The sequence below is a fragment of the Pongo pygmaeus genome, chromosome 4 (assembly GCF_028885625.2).
Source record: "Pongo pygmaeus isolate AG05252 chromosome 4, NHGRI_mPonPyg2-v2.0_pri, whole genome shotgun sequence".
NCBI classification, from domain to species: Eukaryota; Metazoa; Chordata; class Mammalia; order Primates; family Hominidae; genus Pongo; species Pongo pygmaeus.
In genome coordinates this window covers 88,079,530-88,099,569 of record NC_072377.2, presented here as the reverse complement: position 1 = coordinate 88,099,569, position 20,040 = coordinate 88,079,530, and the positions used below count along the sequence as shown (strand labels likewise).

The window sequence follows — 20,040 nt, the reverse complement described above, 5'->3', positions numbered from 1 at the left end:
AAAGAAAAAAGAAGGCCTGTTTCATTTTGGTACCTGTAACTGCTGGAATTGGATCCATGTACAGTAAGCAATCATTCTAACCGAAAAACAGAGAAGAAAGCACAATTGTAAGCCATGAGCTGTATTTTTGGTTCAATCACTTCCACTGCAAAACCCAGTCCATTTATTTTGGCGGATAGAAAGAAAATTTAATCCACCTTAGTGATGCTTCAAGAGTCTGTCCTTGCCTTTGTGTTCTTGCACCGTTCCCAAACTTGCCCCACTTCTTCTCTGAAACAGATGTCCTGCTTAACGAGATGCATGTCTCCTACTCACTTCCACCCTTTTGCCCCGGTGAACAGATGAGCCCACAACCCTCTCTCCCCAGCCCTGGAGCTAACTAAATTGTAGACAGAACAGCAGAGCAGCCCTGTCTTAGCTGATTAGGGTCTGGTTGCTGCCTACGTTGCCGTTCCTGAGAAATACGGGGCAATTCACTTTGCAGGGTTCTGTCTCTCATGCAGTTTTGTGCCCCAAGAGTCACTTTTCAAAATCTCTTAACTTCTTTTCCTGGTTATACTGAGAAAGGAAGTTCAGGGGAATCCTTAACGTGGTTAATTATAAAGTCAGTGCTGGAATCCAAGGGACTCTCAGGCAGAAAGGGTGCAGCTCTTAACCCCACAGTCTCCAGCATGTGCGGAGAAGGTACAAGCAATGCGGAACTTCAGAGGTGGTGGCAGGTGCTAGGTGCTAGGGTGTGGCTGCAGTTGTCTCCCTTTTCTCTTACAGCAGAAGGAGCTGAAAGAGGAGAGGAGGAGGGAGGAAAGAGAGAGAGAGCAAAAGAGAGAGAGAGAGAGCAAAAGAGAGAGAGAGAGAGCAAAAGAGAGAGAGAGGAGGGGGAGACCCGGGGAGTGAATAAGAGGGCGGGCACCGGGGGAGTGGGGAGCGCGCCTGCCAGGCTCAGACTCACACGCACGCCGCCTCTGTTTGTACACAGTGCGCTCCCGGCGGCCCGCTCGCTCCCCTCCAGCTCACGCTTCATTGTTCTCCAAGTCAGAAGACCCGCAGCCGCGGCGCGGAGAACAGCGAGAGCCGACCGCCCGGTCCGTCCGTCTGCCGGTGGGTCTGCCTACCCGCGAAGGAGACCCGGGTCGGCCGCGGGAGCCCGCGCCCCGCCCGCCGCGCCTCTGCCGGGACCCACCCGCAGCGGAGAGCTCAGCCCGCCGGCGGCTCCCCCGAGCTCACCCACCTCCGCGCGCCGGAGCGCAGGCAAAAGGGGAGGAAAGGTTCCTCTCTTTAGTCACCACTCTCGCCCTCTCCCAGAATTTGTTTAAGAAAGCGCTGCGGAAAGAGAACGTCTTCTTGAATTCTTTAGTAGGGGCGGAGTCTGCTGCTGCCCTGCGGTGCTACCTCGGCTACCCTGCCCTCCGCGACGACCCCTGACCAGCCGGGGTCACGTCCGGCAGACGGGATCATGAAGCGCTCGGTAGCCGTCTGGCTCTTGGTCGGGCTCAGCCTCGGTGTCCCCCAGTTCGGCAAAGGTGAGGCGTCGGGACCCGGGCCGCTGGGTGAGGGATGGGCTGGGAGTCCCCTGGGAAACGCCGCGCAGAGGGCCGGAGGCGGTCCCTCGGGCGTGCCAAGGGTGGCGAGCGCCGCTGGCAGCGCGGAGGAGGCGTCGAGTCCTGGGTGCCCCGAGAAAGTGCTTGCAAAGTCTGAGCAGAGTGCGCGGGGCCCAGCGGGGAGAAGGGTGCGGGGTACCGGGATGAGATACAGGAAAGAGGAGGACGGTGGGGAGCGGTAGAAGATAATGCCTCCGGGACCAGCGACTCCGTGGCTCACTCGGCCACTGGGTCTCGGCGCAAACCCTCCCTAGGCAGTGCGGGCGATGCTGACTGCAGACGCCGGGCAGGGCTTTCGTGGGGGCGGGAGCGGGGGAAGCCAGTGCGCCCGGGCGTCAGCTAGTTGATGCGGGAAGAGGCTGGGGAGCTGCAGGGCCGTCCGCCCCCGGGTGCGGTGCTCTGGCGCAGGGCCTGGGCTGAGCCGTTCGCAAACCCAGACCCGGCGCTGGGCGTTTTGGCCGCGGGTGAGGTGGAGAGGAGTCTGACAGGTCACTTCAGCTTTCTCCTGCCTCCCCATTCCAGACGCGCAGCATCGATTACAGCAAACCCCAGGAACCCGCCTCTCCTAGTCTGACCCCAGGGGCCTGGAGCTTAGCTGCGCACCCCCTCCGGGTACCAGTGTTAACTCTTGGTAAAGGGGAATACTGCGGGGCAAGCCACCCCTCGCGTCCCCGCCCAGGAGCGGAAAAGTTGTAAGAGCTTGTAGGGTGATGCCTTCTGTGAATTGCGCGAAAAAATAAAAACAGAAAAATAAAAATCAAATTAAATTAAAAAGAAAAAAGCATTTAAAAGAAAACGCAGGACTTCGACGAGTGTCCTGCTGAGTAGTTTAGGCGACTTCCAGGTCCCCTGCGAGGTGCAGCTTGTCCATACAAACCCTTGTGCTGACCTGGGTCTCGCCGCCGGCCGGGGCTGAAGTTGTCGCCGGAAAAGGGCAGCGAGGGCAGCAGGGTGTTTGGGGAGGCGAGTGGGAGCTGTGCCTGGGGGAGCTGTGCCACTCCTGCGCTCACAGATGCGGGCGGCCCCTTATGAGGGATCCGCGGATAATAGAATCCTCTGCAGACAGCTTCAAGTGGAGAGCTGAGTGAACTACAGGGTTTTAAATGCTGTGCCTCTAAAAAAGGTAGATGGATTTAAAAATGCGTCGACTCCAATCCACTTGAGATTAGACACAGTATGAATATTCTGCACCATCCATCCATGCACCTATCCAGCTATTTGAGTCGCAGGAAAATTGTGGACTGTTGGGCGACTGTTCGCCCAAGAAGCCGGGTGTTGCTGGCCAGATGCCCTCGCAGCTCTGGCAGTAGAGATCCATGGCCGCGCCTTGCCTGGGCCTCTCTCCGTCCCCCAGGATGTGGTTATTTTCCCCTAGCCTGTAGGCGTGTGTGTAGGTGTGTGCCTCGCCTGCGTTTACAAAGTGCCCTTCCAGTTATAGGTAGAGGCAGCCACTCCACTAAAGGTTAAGAAATGGTAATGGTTTCAGTAGTTGCTCGGCCGAGTCTCCAGCGATATAAAAAAGAGAGTGCTTCCACGGCTGCTGTTTTTCCTTTCTCTCATTTCCCGTCTGGATTTCCTCTGCACTTTGATCTCTTAGCAGGAAGGGAAGGGGGAAGGACTGCAGGCACTCCCCTCTCCTCCTTCTCTTCTCCGCCTACGTTTCCACCCCAAACACGAAAACACACTCACCCACTCACTCGCATTGTGTCACCGCCACCACCGTACGTCCCCGCTCCGAGGTGGAGGGCGGCGCGGGGTAGAGGAGAAGATAGTGCGTCTAGCCTATGTGGCCGCGCTTGCCTGGCTGGGTCTGATTGCGGGAGCCCCGGAGCGCGGCAAGTCCCGGCTCGCTGCAGCCAGGAGCTCTGTCTCCTGAAGACACCCGCGCCGAGGGCACAGCTTACTCCGCCAGACAAGCCAACCATGGAGATGTTGCCTGGACTCTCCTTCCTGGTTCTCTTAGACAATGCTCGGGAAGCTGGATACTCCATATTCTTCAGGAGATTTCTCCCTTTTTCCCCCAGCTAGCCTGTGAGGACAGGGGAAAGGCTTTAGGAAAAAGAAATAGACCATTTTGCATTAGCCCTTTCTGTTAAAACTTGCACCTCTCTAATTTTTTCTCCCTCACCTCTGCAGAAGGCACAGTACAGCTTCCGTGACAGCTCCAAACAATTAAACTTCGGGCAAACTTATTGAAGCCAGTGCTAACACAATTTTCCTTGCACTCCTTGCCGCCCCCAATCATTAATCTCATGTCTCGTAGAAATTGGTGCTTTCCCTACGTATGGGGTGCAATTTACTTGCATTAATGCCTGGGATTTGATAAGGATATGTAACTCCTTTTATTAGTCGTCTTTATTTTAAAATTAAACCAATGGATCAGTCAGATTGAATATTTTATTAACTATTAAATTATTCATGGTATGGGTTGCTCTAAAAAATTCAATAACATGCATACAGTTGCAGCAAGCACGTGATATCTTATGCAATCTGTCCCTGTGCCTGCAGTTTGTGCCTGAAGTCTTTAAGCAAATGGCACTGTCTAAAAATGTCTAGACATGTCCTAAATACTATGAATCATTGGCATTTGCATTTTCTTTTTTTAATCAATGGCGATTTTTAGTTAATTTTACATGAGAATAAATTAATACCTGAACAGTCTCACTCCAGATAAGAACACTAATCTTTTATGATTAGTATAGTTATATTTATACAGAAATAAGGAGTTTCTTTTATCTTATTATATTATTATTACACATTGATGTCTTCATTGCCGAATTTACCTGACCATTAAATTTTATACCTTAAAAATAAATGCTAACTTCAGAGTCAAGGTAAAACATACAAAAATAATTCTGAAATATCAAATTAAAATAAGAATTAAGTGAAAATAAAGTATTATCATGTGAAAGTTTGACAATAATGCAATAGTTTGGCCACTGTGGTGATACAACACACAATTTTTTCTTCTGGTTCTGAAAATGTTTTTCTGATTTTTCCTGAAATGTTTCCTTAGAATTAAAATGTATTTGTTTTAAATGTATATGGTTTTGGGAAAAGACTTAAAATAATTTTAAAAAATCAGGAAAAAATTGAGATGGTCTATTTTTCCTTCTTTGATCTTGAAGTTGAAAAAATCTTCAAAAGTTGGCAAATGTATTGTATTTCTGAACACTTTTCTAAATTAAAACTATGTTATAATTTTCTCAAATATATTGACATCAGTGTTCATATAAATCATGTATTCAAAATCTAGGGTATTTTAAATAAATATTTAATAAAGTTTGCTTTTCTCTCTAAATACATGTGATTTTTTTCTTCTCATAAAATTATAGCAATGTAAAGGGAAGGAATAAGATATACATGACTAAAATAAAGTAGCATGGTTACTCAATACCATTAAAAATATAAGCTTGACAGTTTTTAGAGTTAAATTAGTAGTACCAGCTATTTTATTAATTTCAAGATAAAGTTTTGATTAGGTAAAACTTCTCATTTTTGAAGGATTTTGCATAATGGGATGAACTGTGTATGTTGTCATTTGTGTATAATTTTTTAAAAGTTGCCTCCTTTGAAAGTTTCTTGAAGCCTAAAAAAGTAACTGATATTTGTTGTTTACTGCACACACTTGCAGGTGCAATAGCTTTGAGTAAGATTATGATGTAATAGGTTCATTGTATCTCTGCCAAAGAAACAGTGCAGGCCTCAGAACTCAGTTCAAGTCAGAAGTAAATCATAAAATTTAGATACTGAGTAAAAAATAGCAAATTTTGCAAATATGTGTTGAGTGTTATGGCTTCTATCATAGTTAATCATTTACTTTTTATTTGCTAAGTAGGTTGAAAATTAACATTATTATTTTAAAAAGCAGAAAACCAAAGCTAAGCCATTCCTATTATTCAGTTCTTCTCTGTGTTTTAAGGAAGACGCTTAGCATCTTCTTTAGATGTTCTATAGTTATAGACTATATAAATATACCTCTAAAATGATTTCTTTATTTTTATCATAGTCCATGTAATGATTATAATGTCGTTTGCTTAATCAAAGCAAACATGTATTTATAGACAGAGTCAAATGGCTGCCAGTGTGAAGTAATTATTAAAATGTTTCTCATGGTTTCCTATGTGATACAGCAAGAATTTAAGTACTATAAATACTTAAACTGAATGTATTACCACTTGTCACTGAAAATACCCCTAAAAATCTTTGATTTGAGCAAGTTGTTGAAGGGAAAAGTAGACTAGAATCAACTGTGCCCTCACCAGCAGATGTCAGGATAATCAACGAAGATCTTTTAAAGGAAAAAAAAATAAAAGGAAAAATAAAAGAAGTAAAGTCATAAATGTGAATCTGCAGATCCACATAAAGTAACTTTCTCCTCTTTACGAAACTAATGTTATTAGTTAGTTTTCAGTGCTTCCGTGAGGAAGAAAAAAGAGGGCATTGTAAGGTAGAGTCCTTCTACCATAGGATTTTAACTTGGAAACACAGACATTCAAGTGCACACTTAGTTTGAACTATTACTTTAGAGGGAGTCTTCTAAGTACCTTACAAGGAAAAACACAGAGAGCTATGAGGTGTTTGTAGTAAAACAATTATTAATGAAATTTATACCATGATTTCTAAGCTTATTCTTCATATGAACTATAAGTTTCATAAATAGCAATTCTGTTATATTGATTTACACAGACATACACACTCAACTATTTATTCCTATGCATCTACTGCACTGGAAAGAGATGAATGCTTTTATTTACTCTTTTTGTCATTATGGTAAAGTGTATGTGTTTTAGATCTTGCAAGAGTTTACATAAAACAAGTCATGTGGCCAAAAGAGACAAATGTCATGATAAATAAAGCTTTGTTACACCCCATTTAATCCAGTTATTAATTTCTATATATGTGACTCCTCTGCATCAACTGCTGTCAGGGACTTGAACTACTTTATTTTGATTTCAATTGACCTTTAACTGATAACTTTTAGTTCCAGCATCTGCTGATGTAGCCCTTAAAACTATGTTACAGATTCACCATTACACCCTTTTAAGGAGCTTTTTTATACAGTCACTGACATTGTGCCAAACAGTCGGTTTCCAGTGGCATTCTTTCTGTCTCAGAGTTCTCCTAAGATAAAAATTTCTCTCTCCTTCATTCCATCTCTTTCTCCTCCTCTCCCCTCCTCCCTCATTTCCTTGGTATATGGCAAATAGGACACAACATCTACTGTGAAATTGGTAATGATATTTTGTCATCATTATTAAAAGATTGCAAACCTTTGAAACATTGTGAAACTTGTAACATCTTTTTGTGAGGAAAGAAAAGGAAGATGATAATGTCAAACCTCTGCCTACCAAACCTGAAGTTTAAAACATAAGTGGAAATAAATTGGGATCTAAATCATGGAGCAACTCAAGATTTTACATCTTGATTTGATCACACTGTCCTGCCTAAAGCTATCAAGTATACAGTAATTTATATCCACTTCACTTGTGAAGAAGCCACTTGCCTTGAAGCTACATCCACATATCACATAGCTGAGAACCTAGGAGAAAGAATCAGAAACTTCTGACCACAAAAATAGATGTCATAGTTAGGTCTTAGATCATGTATCATAGAAAAGCTTACTTCTCTTGTCTTTCAAGTTTCTAGGCCCTCTATAAACTGAATCCAGAAAGTGAGAAACATATGAGGTAATAGGTCAGGCTTAATCAGAGCAGTAAAACATGCCAACTTTTAGACAAAGAGGAGACTCTAATAGTATATGTAAAAGCAATGATACTTTGCAGTACAAAAAACTGGGAACATGCAGTTGGGAGGGTTTGGGGTGGCGGGTGGTAAGTGTATCACCATATAAGAGAATGCAATAACTGGTGCTAATGCTGGTTTTGCAACCTAGAGAAAGCCTCATTGCAAGATGTTCAACATTTTTTGGGTGCAAATGCAGTGAAATGTACACATTATTTAAAAAAAGGTTTGGTCAAAAATATTTAAGCTTGAGAACCTGCTTAATGGTGAAATAGCTAGATATCTGAACAATGTACTTAAGACTTTTCTTTTCCCATTGTGTCAAATAAAATGTTGGTATTTTTAGATTATTTTTCTTCTAAGGTAATAAAGTTTTAGAAGACACAAAACTGAATTTTGTAAAAACGAAGTACACCTTACAATGTAGATAAAATGTCCTGCAATTATTTGGTTATATTTTAGAAAATGTGCTGCTATTTTGTTTTAAAATATGCATTATTATAGTGATAGTAACTGTGTAGGAATTGTTCAGATTTATAGTGTGTGACTTAGAATGGAGGATTTAAGTATAAGAATTTAGGTGATGGCTTTTTAAGCACTAAAGCACTTTTGAATGTGATTGTTACTATGGAGAAAGAAGATTGACTTAGCTTTGCCTTTTCTCTTTTCTAAAACAGGTTTGTATCAAAATGATTGATCTCTTAAAATAATTTAATATGATATAATATTTCATAAATGGGAAGACCAAGGTTTTAATCTCTTGTTAGATGATATGTGCTTGATTTGAAGATGATAATCTCTAAATGGGTTTAGGCCACCATGCATTCCTTAAGGTTTGTGCTTGGTATTTAACAAAGTGGTATATTTTGGAATGCAAAATAATCCTTTAAATCCCCTCTTGTACTTTAGGTCAGGGGAACCATTTCGATTTTACTGATTCTGGGGATTATTTGAGGTCAGCCAGGATGAAATGGGCTCATGACACAATCAGGAAAGTCCAAAACAATTGAGTGGAAACATTGGAGAATATTTTTTATTTGAAATAAATAGACAAATCCCTATCTGTAATGTAGAGCAGTCTTCCACCTACAGACTTGAGCCTTAGGTCTGTGCTCACATCTCTGCTGCACTCTTTTTTTATTTATTTATTTTTTTTTGAGACGGAGTCTAGCTGCCCAGGCTGGAGTGCAGTGGCGCGATCTCAGCTCACTGCAAGCTCCGCCTCCCGGGTTCACACCATTCTGCCTCAGCCTCCCGAGGAGCTGGGACTACAGGCGCCCGCCACCACGCTTGGCTAATTTTTTGTATTTTTAGTAGAGACGGGGTTTCACCGTGTTAGCCAGGGTGGTCTCAATCTCCTGACCTCGTGATCCACCCGCCTCGGCCTCCCAAAGTGCTGGGATTACAGGCGTGAGCCACCGCGCCGGCCTCTGCTGCACTCTTTTTATCACATTTTCTTTTCAAATACTGTATGAACTTTAATTTGAACTATGCTATTTTTTCTGTTTATCTTTCTATAGTTTAACTTCTGTATTATAAACACTAACTTTTCTGGAATGTTGTTTACAGATAAACAAAAACCAAATTACCATTCACAGTGCTTTAATGTTTATATGCCAAGTTCTTGTTTCATGTTTTGTGCTTTCTACTGAGCTAGGGCGTAGAATAGTACCAGGCAAAACAAACAAGAAGACCCAAACAGACACTTAATATATACTGAATTGAATGTAGCTACCCACTCCCATCAGTTTGCCTGTAAAAGTACTTGCACATTTTAAACAGCAGTGTGTCTCTTATATATAAAAATAGGTCAAAGTAGTTTCAGGAACTTCAAAAGCTGTGTTTCTCACTTTCTTACATAACTATTCTTTATAATGTGTGTTGTAGACTGAGCCTACTTTGAAAATATTTCTCAACACTCCTGCAAGAGCATTGTTGATAATATAATATTCAAGTGCAGGCAGGATATAAAGTACTTAACTGTGTTTGTTATGAACCTTCAATTAAAAGAAAAGCTGCTTCTAAGTGTTCCCTTTTTTAGGTGCAAGGTTCTGACATTTCTGACTAAATTTGATTTTGGCCTAGAAACAGTAATTTTTCAGGCATCATTCTGTGTTTTTATTTTTTTCGCTTTCTTTTCATTACTTAGGGACAACCATCATGTCAGCATTAAGAGTCTTAGATAAGTTAACAAGGTACATTCTTTCTAATATCTTTCAAGTCTAACATGTATTGACTGCATACTATGTGTTCCACTGTTCTAATTATCATCTTTAATTCTCAAAACTATTGAGGCAGGTGCTATTATTATTGAAATATAAATGAGAAAATGGAGATATAGAGATCATAGAGCTACTAAGTAGCATGTTAAAATTAGGATCTAGAGCTTGTCCTCTTAACTATTAGACGATGCTCTGTCTCAGTGAGTGACACATCTTGTGTATCATGGAAATATTTTGTTAAATGATTTTATTATTTGTAAAACACACACATTATGTCTAACCATTATTTAACTAGTAGTTATTTTAGAAGGATTAAATTATACTTACTCTCTTGGGACAATAATTTAAAATTTTCAAATTTAGGTTGGTAAAGTGTAAAGTTCTTTTTTCACATTCAGAAATAAAGGAGTATGCTCATTCATTTGGTCAGAAAGTGTTAATGTGTTAGAATGCATCATTGGTAAGAAGATGAGTACTTGGGAAGTGGTTTGAAATACATTTTCTTTAAATCTTGCCATTTAGTTTGATTTCAGCACAATTTTTTGATTTATTTTAATTTTCTAGGATTTCATTGCTCCTCTACATTGTTTCATTGCTATTCAGTGTGATGTGTGGAAGCATGCTTTCTCTGTAATTTTCAGATACATCATATAGTACAAAGTGACTTTAGAAGTTAACAAGGTTTTTATTTCTCCTAGTGTAATGAAGATATTTAATTTGCCTTACATCTCATCCTCATTTAATTTTATTTCCACATAACCCCATTAAGAAGTTTTAGCCAAACAGAAGCACCAAATAATCTCAAATTACATCAATTAGAATATTTTTTTTCTGGTTTATGTGAAGAATTATTCAACCAAAATATGGTTTTTTTAAAAAAAAAAAACCTCAAACTGGATTAATTTTAAGTATTTTACAAAACAATGAGAATTATGCTGTATTATTCCATTTTCACACTGCTATAAAGGAATACTGGAAGGCTGGGCGCAGTGGCGCATGCCTGTAATCCCAGCACTTTGGGAGACTGAAGTGGGCGGATCACAAGGTCAAGAGATCGAGACCATCCTGGCCAACGTGATGAAACCCTTTCTCTACTAAAAATACAAAAATTAGCTGGGCGTGGTGGTGTGCGCCCGTAGTCCCAGCTACTCAGGAGGCTGAGGCAGCAGAATTGCTTGAACCTGGGAGACAGAAGTTGCAGTGAGCCGAGATCATGCCACTGCACTTCAGCTTGGTGACAGAGAGAGATTCCGTCTGAAAAAAAAAAAAAAAAGAAAAGAAATACCCGAGACTGGGTAATTTATAAAGGATGGAGGTTTAATTTGATTGACTCACAGTTCCACATGGCTGGAGAGGCCTCAGGAATTTACAATCATGGTGGAAGCCAAAGGGGAAGCAAGGACCTTCTTCACATGGCAGCAAGAGAGAGAATAGGGAAGGAGGAACTTCCAAACACTTATAAAACCATCTAATCTCCTGAGAACTTACTCACTATTCAAGAACAGCACGGGGGAAACCACCTCCATGATTCAGTCACCTCCCTCCCTGGACACTTGGGGATTGCAGGTCCCTCCCTCAACACATGGGGATTGCAATTTGGGATGATATTTGGGTGGGGACCCAGAGCCAAACCATACCATATGCCATCTAACATGAGCTCATCCTCATCATTTTCTTCCTTGGTATATCTGTAAATTGTTTAACTGTTGAAATTTACCTCCACATGCATTATTATATTTATTCCCCCGAAATAATAAAACAGTGGTTAAAATTTCATAAGTATTTTCCACTTTAGGAAACATAAGTATTTTCCACTTTAGGAAACATTTCTACTTTAGGGAACATAAGCAGAGAACATATTCTTAATCTAATTTAACAGATAAGGACTTGAGATTCAAAAAAGTCATATGACCTGGAATTCAAGGAGTGAGTAGTTTCAATTTGAATCTATATGTTCTGATTCCAACTTATTTTTTACTCCTTTCTCCTGTACTACTTTACTTGAGGTAATTATAGTTGTGCTTTTTTTTTTTTTTTTTTCCAGTTCTTGGACTCAAGAGATGAAAAGGAGAGGTTGGCATACTGCTTGCTTTTTCAAAAACTATTTCAAATTGCTTCTCAACATTAACACTTTCTTTCTTTCCATTAGCACATAACACTTTCTTTCCCCTTTGGAGCCCATTACTAACCTTCATAACATGCTTTACTTCCTCAGTGGCTTCAGAACCTTGTTTCTTCTCCATCATTCATCCCCTTAAAAACTTTCACATATGAGCTTGTAGCCTTTTTAACGTTCTGATATTAAACTTCCTGGAAGATCCCAACATTAATGATTCCCATCTCTATTTTTAAGTACCTACTGGCAATGCTATTTATTAGATTTTCACATCACATGAAATTACTCAGCTACCAGTATTTTAAATTTCTCCGAGTTTCTGTCTCTTACCAGAATTTTCTAGCTTTTACCTTTCCTCACCCTTCATTCCTACTGTCCCTACTCTTGGTCACTACTCTAATTTCTAATCCTTCTTATGTGTTTTTCCCAACCTGGTCTCTGTGGTTATGCATTTCCAGAAGTATTTACCCACTTACAAATTTCTCTGTTGATTACACCCATTTTTGCTTTATCTGAATGATTTCACCATTTTTGCTTTATGAAATCTCGAACTAAGATAATTTCTAAAGTCTTTTTTTCCATCTCTGGCACTAAGAAAATGAGTACTATCAAAAAGTGATGGCATCTATAGATCCTGGTCAGGCTGAAAGGTTGAATTGGGTTTTAAAGGGAATGAATAAGAAGACAGGAAGTGATGGTTGGAGAAAAAAGATTTTGGAGGCATCGTAATAATTCCAATGTAATTAAAATTTTGGTAGTTACAAACATGAGAGTATGGCTATAGAAGTTGTGTTTCAGGGAGGGTAGAAGACATGATGATTGGAAGAAAATTGGCACCGAATGGCCAGGTGTTGGAAAAATCATCTTTGTGGTTATTAAAATCACAAAATCTTGTGCCCCAAGAAATGCTGGGGAGGATGACAGCAAACCAAAAACAGAAATCTTTAAGGAATGAGGGGGTGTAGTTCAGAGATCAGGAGTACTTATACTAAGGAATGGTAGAGGAGCAAAGATGACATGAAATTAAAACTGGGCGTTTTTAGAGAGAGAGGAGGGAAAATGTTCTGGACGTGGCCTGGAGCAGCAAAGGAACTGGTACCACATGTTCAGACCCAGAAGTTATATGAGGAAAAACAGTATCCAGTTAGGAGGGCTGCAAGGTAAGCAGTGTCCTGGAGGAGAGCCGATTTACTCTAAGTAGAATGCAGATATATAATTGCCTAGTCTCAGGCATTATTCTCTTCGACTGTCTTCATCCTATAGCTTTTGACACATTACAATCTTAATAATAATTGATGTATCTCACTAAGAGCAGTGCTTTTAAGTACATACAATATGTGTTCATAGAAACAGCTCTTTTAAAACCCACAACAACCTAAGAGGTTTTTATTATCCCTGTTGACAGATGAGGACATGGACTGAGAATAGAATAAGTAATCAGCACTCAAAACTAGGTCTTATAGATCCAAATCGAGGAATCTTTTCACTGTAGCACACTTACAGAGAAAAGCCCCAAATCCACGGAAGAATTCCTTCTAAATTTAAAACACAGCTGGGAGATAGGAAGATTTCTGCAGTTGTTCCCTGACCTACTTTATGTTGTTCAGATGGCCCTCTACGTATTTTGAAGTCTGCATAGTTTAGGTTACTAGGAATGTCGAATATGTCTGCTTGGCGGTTTTAATTCTTGCCCATCCGTGGGTCATTTGTCCAAATGTTCTCACTGTAAAACAATTAACATTATTACCGGGAGAATAGTTTCATCTCTCCTTTTAGTATACTCGTAATTGTGTACCTTGTACACAAAGTTCTTGTTTTTCCTCAAATTTACATGTTTCAAATATTTGTAAACCATAATGTTTCTTTTTTAGTTTCTGACATGCCGAAGTCGTACATATTTTTTCCTTTAATCTGTCCTTGTAAGCCATTCCTTTCATTATTTTAGTTGTTTCATTTGGAATCCGTCCAAGTAGCCTACATATTTATTCAACAGGCTTGCCAAAAACTCAAGAGAATTCCAAGGATGTGCTTCCCTAAAATACTGCCACATACAGTAGTGTGTTTTTTAATTTTTGAAGCTACATTCTGAATTTTTAATCTTTAAATTAACATTAAATCTCAAACTAAGATAGTTTCTAAAGTTCTTTTCCCATCTCTGGCACTAATAAAATGAGTACTATCAAAAAGTGATGGGATCCATAAATCGTGGTGGGACTGAAAGGTTGAATTGGGGTTCTAAAGGGAATGAATAAGAAGATAGGAAGTGATGGTTTATTGTTTAATTTATTGTTTTGCTAGTTAATTTTTTCTGTCAGGCCACACATTTTCAAATGATATGTAGGTAGAATATATATTATTTTTCATAATTTTATGCTGCATTTGCCTTCACTGGAATTTTACTTATTTTTTTCATTCTTTATTTAGTATAATTCTTACTACTATTATATGAGATATGCTTTCCCCTCAGATATGGAGTAACCTAACTTCATTTCTTACACATAATATTATTATGCTATTTATTGTTATTTATTGTTATTTTGTATCATGTACATATGTGCTAAATAATAATGCAACACACAAATTTCTGCCCTTAGCTTTTTTATTTCGTATTGGTAGGGGGTCTTTAAGTATTCATGATCTTCTTGAAATTATTTTCTCTCTCTCTCTCTCTCTCTATATATATATATATATAAAATATATACATATATATTATATATTATATATAATATATGCATATATTATATATAATATATGCATATATTATATATTATATATAATATATAATATATTATATATTATATATATAATATATGCATATATTATATATATACATACTTTTTATCTATATGTATCTCTTGCTGTATGTTGCAGATTTTCTGTTTCTAACTCATCCCTCAGCTTAAACTGCACAGCCTGGGAGTATCTCTCTCTGGTCATCTTATCCAAGTAACTCATGCTCACACACACACATACATACACATCGTATTTCCCTGTTATTATTCTATCACTGTACCATTATTAAATATAACACTTTTCAGAAATTATAGTTATATAATAATTTATTTGCTCATTTATTTTTTATCTTATTTCCAATAGACTGTAAGCTTGATGAAGGCAGGAAGAATATTTCTGTTCCTTAATGTATACCCAGCTCCAAACGTGATACCTTACATATAGTAAGCACTCAGTTAATATGTATTTTTCTGACTTTATGCATGCATGCATGCATGCATGAAGAACAACTCTGCTGGTATATACATCTTTTTATCATTAAAAATGTGTTCCTTTGATAGACCCATTAAGTTATTTAATAAATTGTTGTCTACTTGATGCACTGATGCATTGACTTGTGAATCATGGTACAAATGATACATTATTAAAAAGCAATAAATACTTTAGTAGTGGCAAACTCTAAGAGCTGAATAAATAAGTGACCTACTGTTTCCATAGCTGTCTAATTTATAAACAGTTTAAAAGGAAGATTCAGGTTTTATCTGTGGTTACCAAATTACAATAAACTATTTTTAATACTATATGGGAGCTAGACAGTAAACTTTTATTTTATTTATTTTATTATACAGGTTTGACAGGAAAAGTATGTGCAACAAAAACAAAGTACTTAGTGGTTTTTAATTATCATATGGAGGAGCTGCAGGTAGCCCTCTGATCTACTAATTGCCCAGTGCCCTGACAGTTACTCCCATCAGCTCCACCAGCAATAACTTTCCTCCAAGCATAACTTCTTTCCCTCCTCCCACCATGCAGTCACACCTGCTCAAAGCAGAAGTACTTGGCAGAAGGGAAGAGACAACACCTGGGAACTGTGTCTGCCTAGGAGCTGAGAACCTTCTAAACAGCTCTGTTTAGAGTTGTTTGTGTAATGACAATCTGTATGTCACTGCAAACTGCTGTTTATTCCCCTTTAGGCAACTGTATTTCTACCTTTCTTAAATGCCTCAACAGTTCTAAAACAATTTATATGTTTGAGACCCTGGCAATTGTGTGATTTCCACTTCTAGTCTGAAAAGTCTAAAATAGACATATCTTTCTAAAAAGGTATAGAATGGAAAAAGGTGTATAAAATAAAAACTGTAAAATCTAATACTTTGCTCCTGTTTATGTGATAAGAAAAAGCCTTTGGCAATTATCGTTGTTTGGTTTGAAGAAAGGTAGTTAATTTCTAGTCTTTGTTTTAAAATTTCAATTATTTTGTAACCCATAAGCAAGTATACACTCATTGATGAAAAGGTATAATGATGACATATTGGTGTCTGTACTTTAAGACTTGTTGAGCTAAATAAGTATCTTTAAGTATATGTTTAACCATAAAATGGATCATATTATACAGGGTTTGGGGGTTTAATTTTCAATTTAATTATTATGGTAAAATGCACATAACATGAAATTTACTATGTCAATCATGTTTTTAGGTGTACAGTTTAGTGATATTAAATACAGTTATAATGTTGTGCAACCATTATGACCATCCATCTCCATAATTCTCTTTATCTTGTAATGCAGAAACCCCATCCATACTCATTAAACAATAATTCCCCATTTCTCCCTCTTCCCAGCCCCTGACAACCACCATCCTACTTTCTGTTTCTGTGATTTTGACTACTCTAAGTCTCTAAGTACCTCATGTAAATGGAATCATACCTTATTTGTGAGACTGGCTTATTTCACTTAGCATAATGTCTTCAAGGTTCATTTGTTTTGTAGCATATGTTAGAATGTTCTTCCCTTTTAAGGCAAAATAGAATTCCTTTGTTTATATATGTATGTATGTGTATGTTGTGTTGTCCTTCCATTTTAAGGCAAAATAGTATACTATTCCTTTGTGGTAAGTATGTATATATGTATGCATATGTTGTGTGTGTATATTTATATGTATGTGTATATTTATGTGTGTATGTGTGTATATATGTTTATATATATTATATATACATATATGTTCTAAGTTTTTGCTATTGTGAATAATGCTGCTATGAACATGGCTTCACAAGTATCCCTTTCAGAGTCTGTTTTCAATTCCTTTGTTATATACCCAGAAATGTAATTGCTGGATTCTATGGTAATTCTATTTTTAATTTTTGGAGGAACTTTCATACTGTTTTTCACAGCAGCTATAGCATTCTACATCCCCACCAAGAGTGCACATACTCTACAACACTTTTTATTTTATGCTTTTTAGGTTTTTATTTTTTCAGTAGTCATCTTAATTAGTGTAAAATGGTATCTCATTTTAGTTTTGACTTGCATTTTCCCAACTATTAGTGATGTTGAGCATCTTTTCATGTGTGTATTGGCCGTTTGTATATCTTCTATGGGAAAACATCTATTCAATTCCTTTGCCCATTTTTGAATCAAGTTGTTTTTGTTGTTGTTGAGTTTTAAAGTTCTCTATATATTCTGGATATTAATTCATTATCAGATATGTTTTGCAAATTTATTTTCTCATTCCGTGGGTTGCCTTTTTATTCTGTGGTAGTGTATTTGGATATACAAAACTTTTTAATGTTTATAAGTCCAATTTGCTTATTTTTTCTTTTGTTGCCTGTGCCCTTCGTGTCATATCAAAGAAATCATTGCCAAATCTAATGTTGTGAAATTTTTACCCTATTTTGTCTTCTCAGAGTTTTGAAGTTTTAGGTCTTAGATTTATATTTGATCTATTTTGAGTTCATTTTTGTATACGATGTAGGTAAGCACTCAACTTCATTCTTTTATATATGGATATTCAGTTCTACCAGCAACATTTGTTGAAGAACCTGTCCTTTCCCCATTGACAATCCATATCGAATGGCTTTGGCACGCTTGTCAAAAATCCTCTCACCATATATGTGAAACTTTATTTCTGAGCTTTTTATTCTATTCCATTTGTTTCTATGTCTCTCTTCATGTCAGACCACACTGTTTTGATTACTGTAACATTGCAGTAAGTTTTAAAATCAGAAAGTGTGGGTCCTCCAGATTGGTTCTTCTTTTTCAAGATTTCATATGGTCTTAGGACGGTCTTTTTAATTTTTTTGTAAAAAAGCATCCTCTGAAAATTTCCAGCCCTCAAAAGATTCCAGAGTTTCAAAATAGTTACATCAGACAAATTCTGCCAGTGCAATTTTTGCCTAGGTAGGGAGGCAGATTCTTGGTGCTTCCTACTTCAGAATCTTCCAGGAATCCTTTCACCTTATAGTTGTACTTATTCAACAACATTTTATTAAGCTTAGATAGACAGATGTAAGAAGTGTTTTGAGTGCTAAAATTACAATGATCAAAAAGCTGAAAATCTTTTCTCACATACAGCTTATATTGTAATGGAGAGAAACAGAAAATAAACAGGCAAATAATCTAGTTGGTTGAAAGGATGGGGTAGGAATTTTTAGACAGAGTCTCGCTCCATCATCTAGGGCTGGAGTGCACTGGAGCCATCTCGGCTCACTGAAACGTTTGCCTCCTGGATTCAAGCAATTCGCCTGTCTCAGCCTCCCAAGTAGCTGAGATTATAGGCATGTGCCACCATGCCCAACTAATTTTTTGTATTCTTGGTAGAAACAGGGTTTCACCATGTTGGCCAGGCTAGTCTTGTACTCCTGACCATAAGTGATCCTCCCGCCTCAGCCTCCCAAAGTGCTGGGATTACAGGCATGAGCCACCACTCCTAGCTCAGATTCCCTTTTTATATTGAGTGCTGAGATTCAGTCTCATTGCTCAAAAATATTAAGGAAGTGAGGTATTGCAAATATGTTTTCTCACATTTTATTTGCCTTTATATTGCCCTTATTATGTTTGTTAAAAGTTGTTAAAGTTGGCTGCAATGAGCTGTGATCACACCACTGCATTCCAGCTTGGGAGGTGACAGAGCAAGACCCTGTCTCAAAAAAAAAAAGTCATTAAATTTAAAACAGATTTATTTTATAAAATATGCTTGTGTTTCCCTTTATTATTTCTGCTGTTGGCATTATATTTAAGTGTATAAAAAATGTTATTTGTTTTTCCTACCAAATTGTTATCTGTGCTTCCCCACATGACTTAAAACAACTGTTAGAAAAAGAAACATGTATTATACACTAAATGCTATGATATAATTTGCATCTTTTCAGGGACTTATTTATTAAGCTGCTTCTCTATTAGTATGTCAGTAGTACTTGGTTTTAACTATTGTATTTTGTTATATGTTTGTGCCATTGTGGATAATTATTTAAAATATATCTGAATGTAATTTGCTAATATTTTTGTTGGGACATTTGCATATATTTTCATAAATGACATGTTATACTAACTTTATTAAGCTTGGTATTGGAAAAAATGCCAGATGGATAGAATTACTTGGGGAGCTTTTCTTCTCTGAAACACTTTAAATACTGCATGAGTTTTCTGTTCCTTAAGTTTTGAAATAACTCACCTACTAGCAGTCTGATCTGTTTGGTGGGTACTTTTGTGTATACTATTTCTAGAGTCTTTCGTAATTAGTGGAATACTTTCTTGTTATCCCCTTTCCATTTTTGATAATTTATCATTTCTGATACAATAGAACATTTTAACAATATTTTCTAATTTATTAGTACATATTGTATGTAACATTAAAATGTTCATAGAGAGTTACGTATTTATAGAATAATGTGAAAGAAAAATGTACAAAACAGATCACAGAAATCTACACAGAGGATGGTAACTATGAAGTAAAGAAGTAAACATTAGACAAAGTAAAGCTCCTAGGTTTCAAGAGTCAGATTTTCTGCTTCAGCGGATTACTAACTTTGGTTTTCTCATGTGTAAAATGGGGAAAATAATAGGGCCCGACTTGTAAGGTTATTTTGAGGGTTTAATAGAGGTTAAGTACATAGAACCGTATCTGTGGCCCATGATGGATATGATGATGATCATGATGATGATGATGACGGTGATGGTGGTGGTGGTGCTGGTGGTGACAGTATAGTATCTCCAGTGCTGTAGCACAATACTTGGTACACATTCTGATTTTAGAAAAATAATTGGTTAATAAACTGTTGTTTTTCTTTATTTTATTTTATATATTTTTTTTACTTTTTGGCAAAATACTTATCAAAAAGACTTCAGTCTTTGAGCTATAACTTTCTGGCATATTGGTGTATTGTATTGGTTAAGAGAAAGATTTTTCTAATCAGATAGACTAGGAATTGGATCCTGGATGAAACATTTATTTTCCCTGATACCTTTTAGAGGTTATATACATAGCCTGTTTCCTCATTCCTCGAGTGTGGATCTTTATCCACACTTTTAATAGCAATGTAGTAGAGCTGTTGTAGAGATCAAAAGATATAACCCATGCAATGTGCTTACAAATGCTGGCACAATACAGGTCCTCAATAAATGTCTGGTA

General features: G+C 38.0%; 1 protein-coding gene across 5 annotated transcripts in view; it reads left to right on the top strand.

Annotated features, from left to right (window-relative positions):
* Positions 1–896: 896 nt before the first annotated feature.
* EDIL3 (EGF like repeats and discoidin domains 3) overlaps positions 897–20,040 on the top strand; it is a 450,915-nt gene continuing 431,771 nt past the window's right edge. The window contains exon 1 of one of the 5 annotated variants that reach the window (XM_063664956.1): positions 897–1,520. In XM_063664956.1, the coding sequence (XP_063521026.1) occupies positions 1,454–1,520 (67 nt within the window). In that variant the 5' untranslated portion in view covers positions 897–1,453. The remainder of the gene's footprint in view (positions 1,521–20,040) is intronic. The other 4 variants (XM_063664954.1, XM_063664955.1, XM_054489176.2 and 1 more) reach the window with 4 other exon arrangements.